Raw genomic sequence first — 19,202 nt, 5'->3', positions numbered from 1 at the left:
CACAAAATCCCAAATTGGCATATCTGTGGATAGGCTTATCCATGAGTATATACAATAATACTTTTTAAGTACCAATATATATTTACAGATAAAAGACCATCCCCTCTATAGGTAGATCCTCAAATGTTTTAACCAAATATTGTGGAAAAATGCAGCATCCATGGATAGGTCAATGTGAAAATGAAAGCATACAAAAATTTCAAGGATTAGCTTATCCCCAGAGAGCACATTTTTCATAGTATTTTATATAAAATTGAGGATCAACTTATCTGTTGATGGGCTTATCTGCAGGTATATTTGGTACTTTGTCAAGAACAGTTAAGAGAAAGGGAAGAAGATAAAAATGAAATGTAGCCACATCATGCAGAAAAAACCACATAGCATCATCAGAAAATACAAACAAAAGTTTTAAACAAGTGGTTGTTGTAAGTTATTAGAGGCTATTACTACCAGCCAGTCTGAAGCTTCTAGTTATAGGGAGACTTTATCCAATTATAGGGAAACAGATGGAACATTATAAGGCAGGCATTTCAAATGTTGTTTGGATTTATGACATAACAATTAGTATTGTCATAAATAATGTGACACTGTGTTATTAGTAAATGAAAACAGCACACAAAATGTCACGTTACATTTAAACCCCAATACTAATTAATTTGAACGGCACATCATGTATCTTTAGAGATGAAGTAAATTATTTGGGATTGGACTGTTATTTTCCCCCCTGCTCCCAAAATCCTGGCTGATGGCACTAATAATCTGAGAATTTGCGAATTTGCTAAATTACAATGCAATGTTCATTCCCACAGTGTAATGGAATGTGCGGATGACCTTGGGGAAAGAAGAGTCATGATGATGCCTTGGAAACAAACAGACAAGTGGCATAGGAGTGGCATAAGGGTCAAAAGAAAGAAACTTAGGAAGGATCTACCCTAATGGGATCAAGCAGTTAAAAGTTGTGGCTGGAGGTTTGTGCCTCCAGACGAGCAAGATAAATGTCAATCCTCCTAGGAAAGCCAGCCAGGAAACATGACTAGATGAACTAATTCTACTTTATTGTAAGGCTACATTAATGGACTCCTGCAAGGATGAAGGTTCGACTTCCTGCTGCTTAATCCCTTAAGGCAGTGATGGCGAACCTTTTAGAGACCGAGTGCCCAAAACCCGCCCTGCCCCCGCTCAGCCCACCCACCCCCGCCCTCAGGGCCATCCACGGCCCACCACAGATTGCCCAGGAGGCCCTTCAGTGCCATGGTGGCCACGCCCTCCGCATTTTCTGCTGCCAAGCTGCCATGTGCTTGGCTACGCTGCTCCGTGCGGGCCGCACCCAGGGTTACTCTCCTCCCGGGGGGGGGGGGGCTGCTGGTGAGGAGGGGGCTGTAGGGGGAGACGGGGCTGGGGCGACGGCATGCGTGCCCATAGAGAGGGCTCCGAGTGCTGTCTCTGGCACTCGTGCCATAGGTTCACCACCACTGCCTTAAGGGAAGGGTCCTTCCTAAGTTTCTTCCTCTGACCATTTAGCCACTTGGAGCTCCTGCCTCTGATTGTTTTCTAGGCAGCATTTCAATCCCCAAGTTCATCCACACATTCCATTAAATAGAGACAGAAATCACATTAATGTATAAATAAACAAAGTGAAGACAAAGACATGGTAGGCCATATTTATTGACAAAAGAGTTTATATTTAAAAGAAAACATACTATATAGGTTGAAATAAGCATGGCTGGGAAGAGATAAAACCGTCTGTACATTCATAACGAACTGGGAGATCTATAACTTGCAGCTTGACAGGATGTCTTCCACTAGTCTTTTATAGACCCAGGCATCACCCTTCAACCGTTGCCTTCTAATGCCCATGACTTCAGGTTTGCTTAGCTGGCAAATCTCCAGTTCAAACTGCATTGTCACTTTGCCATAGTCTGACTGGGTTTGACACTTCAGTTTATAGCTGTGAAAAGTAAAGAAAAGCAATTTTTTTTAAAATTCCATTTATATCCCGCCCTTCTCCGAAGACTCAGGGCGGCTTACAAGCTTAGCCCCTGACCAGCAAATCTTTTACAAAAAATAAAAAATAAAAAAATCCCCATAGGTTTTCATTTTCAGGAAGCTTTTATTTTCAAGAATGATTCAACTCTCTTGAAAAACCAATATGCATCATTAACACAGAAGAAAGCCATAACGGATTGTTTTTATCTGCCACACAGGACAAAACGAGCAGCTTCAGACCTGGAATGTTGATATTTCAGGAAATATTTTTCTGAAGAATATAACATTAAACAAAAGTTTGGCATCAAGCAATTCTTGACAGAGATCTTGGACAAACTATCACTATCAGGGGCAGAGCTCAATAATATTTACCCTACTTACCCTTTCTGTACATATTCAACTCGCTTTTTTGGAAGGACAGCAATTATTTCCTGTAGCAACTCATCTGGATTTATTAAGTTAGTCAATGTCACATTGTAGTGAGCCTAAGGGAAAAAGTATTTAATAAGGATTATTTCGCAGAGCAAAACACACACACGCACACACATTCTTATGCACTGTATATTCAGAACAAACTAACATGTGGAAAATCTTTCTGAGATAACTTCCTGTATTTTAAGTTAGGAACTTGAAAATATAAATGCACTAGAATTAGATCAAATCAAAAACCTGTTGAGATCAGCATTCTGTTTCCATGGTGCCAACTAAATGCCCCTTAGAAGCCAACTTAACAGGATATTATCAAAATAGAACATTCCTATTAGGAACTGATATTGAGAGGTATACTGCTTTTTGTATGAGAGGTAATAAATAATTATCTCTAACTTTGTTCAGAAGCCAGATCATTTGCTGCATTCTTTCAGAAGGTGAAGAAAAAAAATAAGCACAACATATTTGAACTTAAATCTGCATTTTGCCCTCCAAAAGTTTGACTTTCAGTAATGAAAATGGCCTACTGGCCATGTGAAAACCAGTTAATTTTCCCAGGGACATCCTGGGAAAACCTTTGGAAAACCAGGTATCTTTGCATTGCGTTTTATATGCAAAGTCTGCTTAATCTGTTATGTGGCAGTTATTCCAAGCCTGCAAATCTGCAATGGTTGGGATCACGGATCTAAAATCCTTCAAGCTAGCTAACCTAAGATACAAGAAACCCCCCAATTGTATTTTCAAAGATTGTGTGTCAGCAGTCAGATGGGTCTTATGTGTTTTATTATAAGATAAAATGCTTCATTTCTCTTGAAGAGCCAGTTTCATATTTGGGGATCTGCAGCGAAAACAAGGATTGGTATCAATGGTTTCCCTTGATCCCTGCAACCCATTTCAACGGAATTAGTCTTATTGACAAACATACCTTTAACTTCCTGGGGCCTTCTTTAGCTGAACCTTTCCTTTTACTGGGGGTAAGCATTGTAATCATTTTATCCAAGCCCCTTTCAAGGCTGCCAAACATTTTGGCTCCTTTTCTTTTTTGGCCATTTTCCAGATGCATCTGATTTAAGTCCAGCTCCACTGAATGGCACCTGTCATAATGAGAGACAGCATGCAGGTGAGTAGATTTAATGCTGCTCACTTCAGCTACAGCAACAATGGATCTTCCATTTCTGTTTCAATAGCAGGAAGTGTGTAGGAGGAAGAAATTTACAGCAAAAGAAAAAGGAGGGCTTGCTGCACAACAGTCATTTGGGATTTTGAGAGAGAACTATATATGTGCTCTAATTCTCTGGGGGCACAAAAGTGAATTTTAATTATGGAAAATAGGAATGCATCCAAGACTGCTGAAGTGTGTAATGCTTTTTAAAAAAGGCCCACAGCCCTTTAATATTTGTTGGTAAATGTAAGAAAGGATTTAAATAGGTTTAACGCAGCCACCACTGATACATGGCAAAAAAGCACTTTTCTTACCAATATAAGGATTAAGACTGGAATAACTGCTGGACATTTACCTTCTCTCGGGGCTAATGACGCCAGCTGTCAGCTCATCTGCTTTAATAGGAGTATTTATTGGCATTGCTTGGGCGGCTGGATTTTTCCCTGCAAGAACCATTCAAGTTTGAATCAGTATGTCTAGAAAGATAACTATTCCTTCTTATACCCAGGCTTATTAGCTTACAAAAGTTAGTTTTAAGTTAACAAAGAACACTTGATCTTTGATTAGTTGTCCCAGAAGAAAAAATGAATAAAGATGTAAGTTAAAAACTAAGTACATGAAAAATGGAAGGGAAGACATGTTTGAAAAGAGGGTTAAAAGAATCTGTTTTGGGACATCCGGTTTGCGCTTGTTGCGCATGGCCGCGCAAGAACGGACCTCCACTTCCCACGGCTAATTTCTCCCTGTCTGGGGGATCATAGATGGGTCTGAAGTCACCCAGGAGAGGTGACAGAGAAGGAGGGGTGCCCTGCTGATCACGAAGCGATGGCAATCACTTCGTCTGATCCGGTAAAAGCCCTCTGAACCCAACAGGAGAAAGGCTAGCCGCATGCCAGCATCTAGCCCAAGCTACTGCAGCCAAAGTCTAAGAGCACTACCAAGAACAACGGTGAACAGTGTGCTTGGAACTGGTGAGAGTATTTGATCTTCTTTCCTTGGGAAAGATCCCCAAAGCAAACAACTTCCGAAAGTGAGGGGTGGGGTTTACATTCCCATTCCCCCATAGATGGAAGTGGCAAATTAACCTTTAAGGAGAAAAGAACTTTATTGAAATTAAATTCAAAATACTATAATCTGATCAAAGTTAGAAACTAAAACAAACTGCTAAGCTTATATTCTAAAGAATTTTGATTGAACTACATAGAAAAAGAAAAATAATAAGAACATTTTGTTTGAAAGAGCTGGAAAATAAATGTTTGCTGACATCTAGTGGACAAAGAGAGTATAGCATACTAAAGATAAGGCCCAGAAACAAAGAATAACAAATCTGTTCCCATGAACTCTAATAACCTTCAAGAAGATAGTTGCTAAGGAACAGAGAAGAGATTGAATACCAGATTGGCTGGCTACAAGATTGGAAAGTGTTTAAAGGGAAAGATTGTGGTTTAAAGTTATGAACTATTTAAAAACTTTGATCTATAATAAAATATTGAGAAGGGAAGCTACAGAAAAGATTTAAGTTGTTTAATTATACTGAATTGACAATTAACTCCTGAAAGAAAAGAATTGTTACAAAACATTGACCTTGCTGAAACTTTGACAACTGAAAATTACAGTGGATTACAAAAATTATATATAACAACAAGAACTATACAAAACTGGACTGTATGAATGCTGAGTTTTGCTTAGCAGGACAAGGCTAACTACAGAGACTATGGCATTTATGATGGACTATTCGAAAGGGGGAGACAACATGGATATGACACACTCATCAAAAAATGATAGAAAACCACACCTAATATGTATTCCTGAAAGTTTAGCTTGAAAGATCAAAGACGTTTAGAAATACTTCAAGACAAGAGAGATACTTTCCAAGATGAAATTTATGTAATGCTACGACAGATACAAACTGCAATTAACTTAAACCACGAGATTAAATATAATTCTGATACTATAAGTGAATATACTTTTATCTTAAATCTACAATCAAAAAACATTCAAAGAATGATGGTAAAGAATGAACAAACAATTCATACAATAGAATGTGAACTAGAAAAAAATGATTTGACTGGCGAAGTTACAACTGAAGAGAATTATACCTTACTACAAACAAGAAAAAACTTACAAGACTTGGAGACAACAATAAATATGGAAAAGATACCTTATGCATTAGAACGTCAAAACAAACCTGAGAAGAAAGAAGACTTAATAAAATGGACACTGTTAGGAGAATCATTGTTTGGGAGACAAAAAGCACACATACTGTATTATCTACTATGTATCTTCTACTCCTAACAATAACTACAAAAATACGAGACGGAACAAGTTGAAAATATTAATTTGGAAAACAATTTGGCAAAGGAAGATTAGTTGGGCTGAAGAGACTGGATTCGCCCTACATGGAATATTATATGAGTAAACACCTGTTTAAATATGGCTAAATAAATAACTTTGGTTATAAAGGGACTTTAGAATAAGTAGGATAAGAGATATAAGTAATATAGTACTTTTTTATAAGATACAAAATGTAAAAACATAAGGATGTTGTAAGTGAAGGAAAAGTTTGAATTTTAAAGACAAATTAAGTTTGAAAAGATTTAGAATTAAAATATTGAAATATTTAGGGGAAATTAGGCTTAATAAGAATTCTGAAAAAAGGATATATAGTGATTTAACTAATTTCTACAAATAGAAGTAAAATATAATCTGACTAGAAAGATGTTGGAAAGAGAAGAAGGGGACGACAGAGAATGAGGTGGCTGGATAGAGTCACTGAAGCAGTAGGCGTGAGCTTAAATGGACTCCAGAAGATGGTAGAGGACAGGAAGGCCTGGAGGAATGTTGTTCATGGGGTCGCGATGGGTCGGACACGACTTCCCAACAACAACAACAACAACAAAGAAAGATGTTATTAGATGCTATGATAGATTAGTATAGTATTTCTATAATATATGAAATATGAACATACTGGGATGATATATTTAAAGGGAAAATTTAGGTATTTAGATGTTAAATACTGGGAAAATATGATTGATAAGAATTGTTTGAATATTATGGAGAAATTGAGCTTAAACAAGATTTATGAAAATAAGATACATGGTAAATCAATAAGATGATTCTTACAAAAATAACATAAGTTGAAAAAAAATTCCATATAAGGACGTTACTACTGTTGGTATAAATATAGAAGAAAATGTTTTTACTCAATCATTTAAATATGGAAAATGCCAAATATTAGAAATTATATTTGTTTAATGTTATAGAAGGAGAATATCATTGGGTGAAGAGAAGATCTAGGAAATATATTTACAATTGATATACTAACTGTGGAAATATAAAAATTAATTACTATTGTTTATTAATTATTATTATTAATTGTATATTTTGTTTTCTAAAAAATTTATGAACCAAGACAACACACTGTACACCAGGCACTAAGGATGTTATTGCAAAAAACCAATAAAACTTTTACAAAAAAAAGCTGTTTTGTGTATTTTACAAGAAAGTGAAATTGAAATAAATAGGTGGTCTCACCCATTAAGTCTTTTGTTTGTTGGAAATAAATTTGACAGAAATGATTACATTAGTACATTAGATAAAATGGTTGCATCGACCTAGTACTTAAATAAAATGTACACTCCCCATGAAGACTCAACATAAGGATGCCATTTTCAATAGTAGCCTCCGGACAAGTAGGCTGTAGGTCAGCCTATAGCTTGTTCTCAAGTCCACAAACCCATCTAGCCAACTCAAAGCTTCTTGTTTCAATCCATTCTCTATAGTTACAGATCATACCCTCGGGTGGAAGAGCATAATTGGGAGTTGTCAGCACTTGTTTCTCAGTCGTGGCCCAAGCAGTCGTCTTCGGTGGAGGAATCACAAAGGGCTCTGCCTGTGCAGGTGGAGCATTGGCATTCTCTTTGTTGGCACGTTTCTTTGATGCTCCTCTCTTGGGCACAGAAAGTAACGGTGAACTGAACTCTCCCCCATCCTGGAACATTAGATTCTTTAAATAAATAAATAAATATATTTAGACAAAGGCTTTCCAATTTCGTGTGAAGAACATAATAATTTTATCCATAAATCCTAGATGCTAGAGCAATCTATTTATGAGTTGGACAATCTCAAGTTCCATTTCCACTGATAAACAAGTTACCTCTGTATCACTGCTATTAGTTAGCATTATTAGTTGCAGGGGTCCATGTCAGAGGACATAGAGTACCTGTCATGGTTCCGACAGATGAAACTCTTCAAAGAACTTCAAAGCATTGTTTACCTTAAAGAATCTTTATTCAAGTAGCATGGCATCGGCACGTACATGGTCGAAGCCAAAATCTGAATTCTTCTCCCCTAAACACATAGTATCAAAGCACAATTCCCTACTCTAATTAACAGTCATAAATCACATTCTCCAATTAGTTTGAAATGCAGACCTTCCCTCCAGTTCTCCAACCCATTTCTTATCATGTCTTATTTCAAACAACCTTGAAAAACACTTTACTATGTCTAACTCAGACATGTCAAACACAAGGCCCGAGGGCCAGATCCGGCCCGCGAAGTGGTTTCATGCGGATCGCGAAGCCATCATGGAAACAGTGAGAGAACGGCCCCCACTGCCTTGGCCCTGGCCCAGAGACCCTCCTCCTGCCAGAGACCCTCAGATCTGTCCCACTCCTGCCCAGGCCCCCATAGGCACCCTTGATGCGAACAATGTAGAGCTGGCCATTGCCACCCAGTAGGCCATATGCACTCTAGCCACGCCCACCCAGTAGGCCACACCCACCCAGGCCACACCCACCCAGCCCCCTGAGGGCAACTGCAATGCTGATGCGGCCCTCAATGAAATTGAGTTTGACACCCCTGGTCTAACTAATTCCTGTACACATTCTTCCTCCTCCCCCCAGCATCATCTAATTCTAAATCTAAAAGTAACACAGAGGTTAAGGGGAAAATGGCTGCATCTTCATATTTTGTCAAAGCAAGAGCATCCGATGTTAGCAGTGTTGACAGTACCCAGGACAAAGAGTACCCGGCAGTACCCATAGAATTCAGAAGGTCTCTTTCTGTTATCAGTCTCATATGGAAGAATGGACAAGAGAAAATAGGAACATACAGACAGCAGTGGTGAGACCAGTTCAACTATCTAATCTAATCTAAATAATTTAATCTATGGCATTGACATATAAGCAATATAAAGCATGAGTATGAAGCCAAAGAAAATTCTTTCCTACAAAACAGATCAACATGTTTTAGTAAACCCATAAGCTTTATCCAATTGTCTACAGAAATTTTTTTGCATATTGAAGGTGCCACTAGTATGACAGACTAGCACCACTGCTATTTAGCAGCACATTACTAAGAGTTCTGGAGAAACAAAGATAGCTTCAGAGGTTTGTCACCCTTATTTCCATATCTATTTAGCTCTTGCACCATATTAATCAGCTTATCCCAATAATAATCTACAATACACATCTATGTTTTTACTTTGATCTACTAAAAGAAAATTCAGTGTAATTTACAGCTGTCCTCCTATTTAGTGAACAGAGGTCCCCAACCTTTTGGGCACCAGGGACCGGTTCTGTGGAAAGAGGTTTTCCTGCGGACCGGAGGGGACGTGGTTTTGTGTGCTGCCTGCATCCTTTGAATGGGGCTTTCCTTGTTTGTGCGGACGGGTTGCTGGCATGCTGCGGCCCAGTACTGGTCCATGGACCGGGGGTTGGGGACCCCTGGATTATTTATTTATTTATTTGGTTTATATACCGCCCTATTCCCAAAGGACTCAGGGCGGTTTACAAGGCAAAATTTAAAAACAATCCAATATAAAATTAAAATAAATTAAATTAAGTCTAGCCACAAAAATTAAATCACAATTTAAAAACATTAAACCCCTCAGTCCAGACCAGATAGCTCAAAGAGCCAGGTTTTTAGGTCCTGGCGAAATGAACGAAGGTCGGGGGCAGTCCAGAGTTCCGTTGGCAGTTGATTCCATAGGGTAGGCGCGCCCACAGAGAACGCCCTCCCCCTGTGGATCGCCCGTCAGCAATCCTTGACCGGCGGTACCCTGAGGAGGCCCTCCCTGTGAGAGCGCACAGGACGATGGGAAATTAGAAGATATCTATTTATCCTGACTTGAGATGCCCTTTAAGAAGCCACGGAAGGCTGCCATTAACTAACTATCAACCTATGGGTATGTCTAGTTCAGTATTTTCCAGGGTTGCAAATAAATTTCTTCTGCTGGGAGATGCCAAGAAGTTGACCGCTGATCTTTCTCATGGAAATGAGGTCCCACCAGCCTAAATCTCTCCTTTTTTTTGCTGTTACCTCTGAAACTGGGTATGTCAAGCAATACAATTGTTCACCATGATACAGTGGTTAGGGTTGTTGAACCAGAAGTGGGAAATCCCATATCCTAAAATCTACCCTCAGCTACAGTCATATCCTGGACAATTTTCTCCCCTCCAACTGATGCTACTGTATGGGTTTGTTGTGAGGAAAATACGGTGTGACATGCATACTGCCTTGAGTTCCCCCAAAAAGGCAAGAATGCCAAATAAATGTACAATATCTACATACAGAAGCAGTTTTATATAAAGCAAAGATCCGAGTAGATCCTGTTTTCTAAAGAGTACAAACCAAAAGCTAGACATGACTTAAATACACTGCTGAGAAAATAAATTAGAATAAAAGGTCAACATTTATAGATACCTGCTTAGGTCTGGGTGTATTTCCTAACATAAGGTGAGCTTCATCAAAAGAATTTAGAAATTCCATGGATCCAAATACATAGGGCAATTCTTTATTGTCTGGAGCATCTTCATAACTCAGGGCCTTTTTTAACTGAAACAAAGAATTGTTTTAGAAGTAACGAATAGATAAAGACGCAAATCCACAACTGCCTATGGTTGATTCTGAAGGCCCCTTGGCACAATAATCCAGCCTGGCACTTTGGCTTCAGTATAGTTAAAAAAAGGGATTTAACTGCATACACTTGGAATATTTCTGTTGTTAACAAGGAGCCTATATATTATTCTCATCCACTTCCCATTTTTATATACTGCAAATGATTGTAGTAAAGCCTATTTGATCAGGATGGATGGATTGTGTAGTGAGATCTTTGCCCTGTACATAGAGAATTGCAACTCCCTTGTTGTCCAATACTATCAAGCGGTTTGCTTTTTTCACCTTGCCAAGATTTAAAACAGAAGTCATTTTGGCATAGTGGTTAAGACAGTAGGCAAAAATCAGGAGATCATTAGTTCTACTCCTTCCTTAGGCACAAATCCAGCTAGGTGATCTCTCTCTCTCTCTCAGGCCAAGAAAGCAAGAAAAGGCAAACTACTTCTCAGATTTTGCCCCAAAATGTAAGGACTCATCCCGGCACTTGTAAGGAATCAACAATGGCTCAAAGCCACACATACACACAAAAAGACTTAAAATAGCTTAGCTTTAATACAGCAGTATCTGGAGCCTTCTACGATGCCCTGTATTGTATATTTTACAGTGAGATTTGCTAAGCTATGACTTAAACTGAATATGTGGCAGGCTTAGTGGTTTGCAATTCAGAGAATTATCAAGCCACATTGCAAACACTGGAGTTTTTCCTCCCCATGGTAATTATTATTTGAATACCGACAAAATAGATATCAGTAAAAACAGATACATACTTTCCCTTCTCTGGATGGTGTGATGGTCATACATTCTCCTGCCAGAGAGAGAATCCTAAGGCGAACAGGTTTAGCATGAGTCTTCTTGTATTGCAGCAATAGGTATGTTGCAGATACATTATCATATTTCCACTAATAAAGAAACATACATTCTGGTTACTTGTTTCTAGAAAAAAATACAATTTGCTCAAAACTCACTAGGAAACCTTAGAACTTGCATTTCAGACTTTCAAGCCTTTTTCAGTTAAACGCATGCCGCATGTCATCTTCCTTCCTTGAAAAGACAGACAGCAACTCAGCTTGTGAGCAAAATGTCCCACACTTCAAACACCCTCCAGTAACTTTCCCCCCTTACCAGAAAGAGACATTCAGAATTTGAATCTGTGACATGCCTCAAAAGCCAAGGTTGCTTTATTACTCTGCCCTCTTTCAGTTAAATCGCAGGATAATTTACACAATTTCCTACCCCCAATCTTGGTCCCTGATACACAAACATACGTTTGCTCATTTAGATACATTTAGCAGAATTAAAACTCTCATTAATTCCACCCCTACTTCATGATCATAAAATCTGTGAGATTCATGTCTTACCTCTAGCCTCTTTTGTTTTAATTTCATAATCATAAAACAGTCCGTATTTTTCAAATCAATCTGCCATGAAATATGCAACTTCTTACCATGAAATAAGCAGCTGATTGCCATGAAGATGATGCCTGAGCAGTTAAGAATTTAGGTTTGCACGATTTTCCGAAGGGATATGAAATTTAGTGCCCGCTTACCAGCGATGAAGTATATATTTGCAAAAAAACTCAACAAGAAAAAAAAAACAGGCTGTATTCTCAACAATGGGATCATATCGGGGCAAGGCCTACCCATCACTATCATCCAGTTCTAGCAATACAGATGAAAAAGAGTCCTTGGGGTATTCTAAAATCTAAAGTGTGCTCTTAATGTCCTCTGTAAGCTAACAAGCCTGAGTAGCATCTCAAATGAACAGACAGCCTCTCTAACCAGAATCCTCTGCAGGAAATGCAGCATTTCATTAGAACAGACATAGAAAACATCTTTAAAAGGCAAAGAGTTTGAAACAGAAAAAAAATGACATGGGGTGTGGGGGGGGGGAGAGCAGTGCTCTGTAAGTTTCAAATCAGAAACTCTCCTGCACATAAGCCATTATTGTACACTCTTGTCTCTCAAATCATTCCTTACCTCACAGAATCAATAGTTACTACCGTGTTTCCCCAAAAGTAAGGCCTATCCCAAAAATAAGCTCTAGTTTTGGGGCGAGGCACACTTAAAAATCAAGCTAGGGCAGGGTGAGGGTGTGGAGCTGCCTCACATGCCCCACACTTACTTACCTGGCAGCCAGACCTCTCCTCACCAGCCCACTTCTTCTGAGGCGTTTTCTGCTGCCAGGCCTGCATTTCTCAGTCACAGGCCTTTCCAAGAAGGCCACTGCAGCCGAGAACTGAGCTATGGATTCAATCCATAGCTCTGTTCTGCAAGTCTTCTGCAGCTGAGGACCGAGTTATGTTTGAATCCATAGCTAGCTACTCAGCTGCATAGGCCTCTCAGAAAGGCCTGACTGCGAAATGCAGGCTGGAATGCAGCTGCTCCTTCAGGCACAGAAGAAGTGGACCCACTGGACGGGGCTGTCGGTGCAGAAGGCAAGACATCCCCCGAAAATAAAATCTGGTGCCTCTTTTGGAGGCAAAAAAAAAAGACCCGGTCTTATTTTCGGGAAAACATGGTAATGTGTATGTTGCTTTACGGTAGCAGAATCTAATGTCTTGGACTGTCGATTGGACCAAAAAGTAATAAAATAAAATAAAATTGAAACATTTGTATTTTACACTTCATAAATTGAATAATTCAATTATAACAAGGGAGCTAAACAATTTTTGGGGGGGTGTGCCAATGAATTTCATCTTCAAATAAGGTCTCAAAAATATTTGCCATGTGGATATTTCATTTCCAATGGTAATCGAGTTCAAGGAATCTTGTCCTTGACAATGTGGATAATTTAAGTACCTTTATATAGCTTCACAATTTATTTCCTCATGCAGATAAACAGTCATTTTTTTATTTCCATAGAAAGTTGTTCCATGCAAGACACATTCCATAAACAAACAAACAAAGAAACATCAGCTTGAGATTCTGGTCAAACGTCTCTGAAATTGGTGATAAGGCTATATTGAGCCTCATTCTAGCAAAGGAAAGTGAGGTAGGTGGTCAGATCCGATTGTTGGTAGATGAAGAAATGATGCTGGTTCTTGCTAACAAGGACCAAAGGCCCAAGGTGTATCCAGAGGTACGTTAGAGGTCAATTCTTTATGAGACAAAGTGCAATGTGCCATTACTTCATCTAATGTATGTACCCAAAAATACAACAGGGACTCTGTTATGGAAGCCACAGTTCAGATCATAAAATAAAAACCATCTGGCTCTTCACACATCTGACTCTCTTAGTGGGAGGGGCTTGTTAATTCCTCAATTTAATTTCTAGAGCCCCCTCCAGAGGCATCTACCCACTTAAGCCTAGCGTGGTATACTCTTTCTGGTGATTAAGATGAAGAGAAGAGAAGAGAAAAGAGACCTTAGCACTATCTCTTGGGCATACATTGTCAATACACGAGGCTCAGCCCCATCAAAAACAAAATCAAACATTATATACATCTAAAGTTTAGCAGAAACTGTGCCACTATTTTAAGTTTTAGACATTAAACCAGTATTCCTGGTTGAGGGAAATAAATAGAGCAGTCCAGACCATAGGGGGAAAAGCAGTTTTAAAAGAGAATTGTAAAAGAAAAGACAATGCTCTAGGCAGGCCACAAGATGGTGCTGGCTACAAATAAAAAATACTTCAACGTAAAGATTTTTGAGTGGGATTTTAATTATTATTTCAAATCACAGAAAAGAGGAATTATTACTTGATGCATAAGGCCGAAGTTCATACAATTACTGAGCTTGCGCAGGGAAATGATCGGAGACTTTTAGAACACAGATACCCAAACCAATTCCTTTTCTTTTCCTTCAGAAGTCCTACCTCAAGCATATGTTCCTCTTCTTGAATCTTCCTGGATTTTTTCCCCTTAAATTCCAAAGTCTAATCTGAGACTCTTGGAAACAATGTTAATCTCCTCTTAATCTACCTTTGGTCCAGCAACTTCTGTCTTGCTTTTTCCATACCCAAAATAGAGGAAGGGGCTGGGGCAGCTTTCTGTATACATGAAAGAGAAACTACCTATTTCATGAAAATGTGAATTCTATGTCTGTCTGTACCTGTCTGGACTGTAAGATAGCCAGATGTGAATGTCTGGCCTGCAGCCTGGAACTCACAACAGACTGTATCAAGCCAGCTAGGCCATGATTGGTTTAAATTGCAATGTTCTGGTTCAGGTGAAAACCTGATGGGTTTACAGATGGATTATGGCAACCTGCTCTACATGAGACCGCCCTTGAGGACCATTTGGAAGCTATGCTGGCCCATAATGCAGCACACTTGGGTAGTTATGGGCTCGGTTAGTTTGCCCACCTGACACCTTTTCTGCAGTAACTGCTTCAATTGCGAAGCTAATTAGCTTCTGAGTGCAATTCAAAGTTCTGGTCATTACCTTTAAAGTTATACATAACTTAGTTGCTGGATATCTTTAAGATTGTCTACACTGGATAGAATTTTCCCTTTCACTGAGATAGTTGAAGGGCATGTTATAGGTTCCACCTCTGAAGGACGGCTATCACCAGAATCCCAAGGGTGAGCTTGGTTGGTGGTGGCCCTGCCACCTCTAGAATAGCCTACCCCATTTTCTACCAGGATTTCACACGGCAATAATAGTCTGGCTTTCCCATCATTGAATGGGGGAGGAAACAGGATTATGATGTTCCTTCCAAGGGAAGTGAGGCCTGAATATGTAGGGAGAAAGACCATGGCATTTGTAAACATGTTTCTATGCTGCTGCAATCAGAATGACTCTGTGTGGTTTAATAAACTTTGGTTTTGGCTTACAGGTTATGGTTGCTGTGTTCATACTGTTGTAATCTTAATATTGTAATCTAAGAGCTGTAAACCAACGTTCCCTAACCTTTCCGGGTTGATGGCCTGGCAGGGGGGGAGGGGGGGGAAGAAGGGGTGGTTTTGTGTGTGGGGTAGGTATGAGCGCACACAGCTTCATTTGTGTGAGCAGCGGGCGCCTGCTGCTCGTGGGGGCAGGACTTCAAGGGCTGGCTGCTGATGCAGGTGGGGCTGCAAGCTCCAGCTGCCTGCATGAGTCGGGCTGCGTGTGCACCAGCCCACCGCTCACACAGCCTGGCTGTGAATAGGCCACGGGTTGGGGACCCCTGCTGTAACCTACTCAGAATGTGGCTGTTTGGAGATACCTACAAAAAGAACAAAAGCAGAGTAGAGAGTGGACCAGAAGCTGTTCGTGGAAGAAGGAACTAATCCCAGATGCTTAAATTCCTTGTTGGAGCCTTTAATTTCAATACTGATCTGCGGAGCAAAGAATGCAATCTGAAATGGACTCCAAACTTTCCACCCAGTTGCTGTGCCCAATAAATGGATTTTTAACAGGCGACTTGGGGGATCCCCAAACAAGTTTCTAAGGGTACTCTTTGAAAATCATGAGTCAGTCTATACGGAACATCCTATGTTTTCGGAACACCCAGAAAAGGCTCCTATAATTAAGTATTTACAGTCACAAATATATTTACATGTTTAATCTAATATGTCAGCTCTGAGTATCAAGCTTTATGTACATGAACAAATGCATTTTTACTCTCCTAGACTCTCCAACAGTTATTAAAAACAAACATTACCTCTGAGATTACTTCCGCCATTCTTTCTCTGCTACATTTGTGAAACACAGAAAGTTCTGTTATGCAATCTTCATCAAGGCACCCAAGCTGGGCGGGGAAACAAACATTTATACATTGCAATTAAGATTTGTAAATATAAAAGCTTTTTTTAAAAAAAAACCGACACCAAATACAGCAAATGAGAACAAAGAAACAGAGCTGCTAATGCATCGAAACAAAATCAATTTAAATACTTGTAGGTAAGCACAAAGTAAACTAAAAAGTTCCACAACTGAGAAAGAGTGAAACTTAATGGATAGCAGGAAGTATTGGTTTTCCATTTAATCCATTTCTCATGTAGAAGAGAAGATGAATATTAGATGCACTGATTCTCAGAACAATTATCCAAGTTATTTTCATACTAGAGCAGGAGTCCCCAACCTGTGGGCCGTGGTCCACTAGTGTCTCCAGAGGGGTTTGCAATTGGGCCACGGAAACAGCCGGTGAGCATACGCACACATATCCTCAGTTGTGTGAGAAATGGGAGAGTACATGTGTGCATGCTCCATTAGCTGAGTGGCAGGCATGTGTGCACGCCACTCATGCAAATGGAGCTGCATGCATGTGCACACGCTTGCTGGCCATTTGTGCAGCATAATTCCCTCTCCCCACCCCGGTCCGCAAAACCAGAAAACTAGAGTACTTATGTTCTAAACATGGAAGTGCAAAACATTTTGTGCATGGAACAATTCGCTTTTAGTTATCTGTGCCTGGACTGAAACATGTGTTCAGCCTGTGTCCAAACATACATGGGTTTTTTTGGGTGGGGGTGTATTTGGAGTGGGAGAGTTAGAGAAAGCCAAGAATGCCAGTTCTGACAGGTAAGAGGAGGTAAACACTGGAGTTTGGGGGGGGAGAGCGCACAGGACAGCAGTAGGATAAAGTCCTTAATTTCAAGTGGCGTAACCAAATGACTCACCCCACAGTCTTCTGAAAGCCTTAAGATCTGTGCTTACTGCCCAGAATAATGTGTGTTAATCAGAATAGATAATGCAGGCCAAGCAGTCTAATCTGGAATGGAAGGCAGTTTCCTAGCAATTATGTCTTCAGAGAATCAGGGCCAGGGAAATGTTCACTGGGAAAAACATATATTTTGACAACTGCCCAGTTTGATTGGTATTGAATAGCTTTTAAATTATATTAAACAGTCTAGTACTAGATATAAAAGAAAGCTTTAGCTGAAGTGAGTACTTTATATTGCTCTTCCCAAAATCCGAGTGTCATGTACATTTTGAGATTGTAATAGCAACTGGTAGAATAATGGTGTCTCCTGATTTTGCCCTACAAACTCAGAGGTACAAGATTGTTTAGCAGAGAATTTTCCATACAAGAATAGCATGGTACCTATCATGTTATTCAGAATGTTTACATTCTTAATCTAAGAATTTTTAATAGTAATAGTTTCCTTTGCAATTGGTGATTAAAGTATTGACTAATCACATCAACCTAGGTTTTCCTAGATATGCTCTCATTAATGTAAAATTAATCAACTCACAGGATATTTACTTTGCCACAGGACAGCAAAGGAATAGCCCTGCATGAGCCAGGGATGATTTAAAAGATGCTTCACCATAATCCGTTTCTTTGGGTCCACCTAGTGGTCAAGAAAAGAAATACAAGTTAAAATATAAACAACTGATAGAGACATATACAAGTAGTCTGATTTACAACAGTTTGTTTAGTGACCATTCAAGTTACGGCAACACTGAAAAAAATTGACTTATGACCATTTATCACACTTAAGCTATAGCTACAACATCCCCATAGTCATGTGATTTACATTCGGATGCTTGATAACTGGTTCATATTTATGACGGTGGCCGTGGTCGTGTGATCAGCTTTTACGACCTTCTGACAAGCCAAGTCAATAGGGAAGCCATTCACTTAACAACCGTGTTACTAATTTAACAACTGCAGTGATTCACTCAAGAACTGCAGCAAGAAAAGTCGTAACATGGGGCAAAACTCACTTAACAAATTTCTCACTTAGCAACATAAATTCTGGGCTCAATTGTGGTCATAACATGAGGACTACCTGTATAGGGATTAGAAAAGATGTCACCGCACTGATCAGCAACTAAGAGAAGTCGGTGCTGTTAAGATCAGCATCCATAGTTTTTCAGGCATTATAGCACTTATTCTTGAGGCCACTGAATGGTTTTGCTCTTTGAGGCAAATTATTCTATCTGAGCAAGTTGAACAACTGTACGGGAAATAGGTCTGCTGACTTTTAGCTACAATAGTGTAATAGAACTTTCATATTCAAAGGCAGAGGACCTCAATACTAGCTGTAGATTAACAGAACAATGGAAGGGGATCATTGTAAAAAAAGATTGACAGAAGCAGAGTGGAAGAGTTCAACTAAGTATGGATGTGTCTGTGATCCAAGTGAGACCTTTTCTTGGGTCTGAGGCTTACCTGCAACATCTGTTGCAGAAGCAGGATACTGCCAGGTGAAAGCCATTTGGGGACATCATATTTCCCCCTCTGTAGGAAAAAAAAAGACATTACAGTTGCATGAACTGTTTTTCCAATTTTACATCATTCACAAATTCATGAGCGTTCCCTTTACTTCTTCTTTAACATCATTTAAATATGTTAACACTGAGTGCAATTGGGCAGACCCACACACATTGGAGATTGTTACTTATTTTCATTTTATTGACTTTTCTCTCTCATGGACCTTACGTATTGATCCTTAGCTACAAATAAATGAGTTAAAAGAGCATTAGGCCCATAATAAGGTTTGAAAGCACCCTGCCTGATCCCCCAGCTTCAGAAAAGAAATAACCGATGAGCACTCTTTTAAGTCCTATGTGAACAAGCTATGTTTCTACTTAATTGCCACACCATCGAGCCCATAGCTAGTTTGCTAATGAGAATCTCACAGAGTATTTTGTCAAATACTTTGCTAAAGACATCCTATGTCTACTGCATTTCCAAAAGCAGGGGTGTCAAACTCAATTTCATTGAGGGCCACATCAGCATTGCGGTTGCCCTCAGGGGGCTGGGTGGGTATGGCCTGGGTGGGCGTGGCCTACTGGGTGGGCGTGGCTAGAGTGCATATGGCCTACTGGGTGGGCGTGGCCAGCTCTACATCGTTCGCA

General features: G+C 39.6%; 1 protein-coding gene across 1 annotated transcript in view; it reads right to left on the bottom strand.

Annotated features, from left to right (window-relative positions):
- Positions 1 to 1,648: 1,648 nt before the first annotated feature.
- Positions 1,649 to 19,202, bottom strand: part of MELK (maternal embryonic leucine zipper kinase) — a gene marked incomplete at its 5' end in the record, with an annotated part of 37,936 nt that continues 20,382 nt past the window's right edge. Inside the window, 10 exons of the mRNA XM_081318424.1 lie at positions 1,649 to 1,948; positions 2,368 to 2,471; positions 3,341 to 3,509; positions 3,933 to 4,020; positions 7,373 to 7,583; positions 10,283 to 10,414; positions 11,242 to 11,373; positions 16,057 to 16,143; positions 17,591 to 17,689; positions 18,514 to 18,582. Of these exons, the coding sequence (XP_081174550.1) occupies positions 1,771 to 1,948; positions 2,368 to 2,471; positions 3,341 to 3,509; positions 3,933 to 4,020; positions 7,373 to 7,583; positions 10,283 to 10,414; positions 11,242 to 11,373; positions 16,057 to 16,143; positions 17,591 to 17,689; positions 18,514 to 18,582 (1,269 nt within the window). The 3' untranslated portion in view covers positions 1,649 to 1,770. The remainder of the gene's footprint in view (positions 1,949 to 2,367; positions 2,472 to 3,340; positions 3,510 to 3,932; positions 4,021 to 7,372; positions 7,584 to 10,282; positions 10,415 to 11,241; positions 11,374 to 16,056; positions 16,144 to 17,590; positions 17,690 to 18,513; positions 18,583 to 19,202) is intronic.

Source organism: Vipera berus (assembly GCF_964194415.1).
Source record: "Vipera berus genome assembly, chromosome: 2".
Taxonomy (NCBI): domain Eukaryota; kingdom Metazoa; phylum Chordata; class Lepidosauria; order Squamata; family Viperidae; genus Vipera; species Vipera berus.
This window is presented reverse-complemented; position numbering and strand designations above follow the sequence as displayed.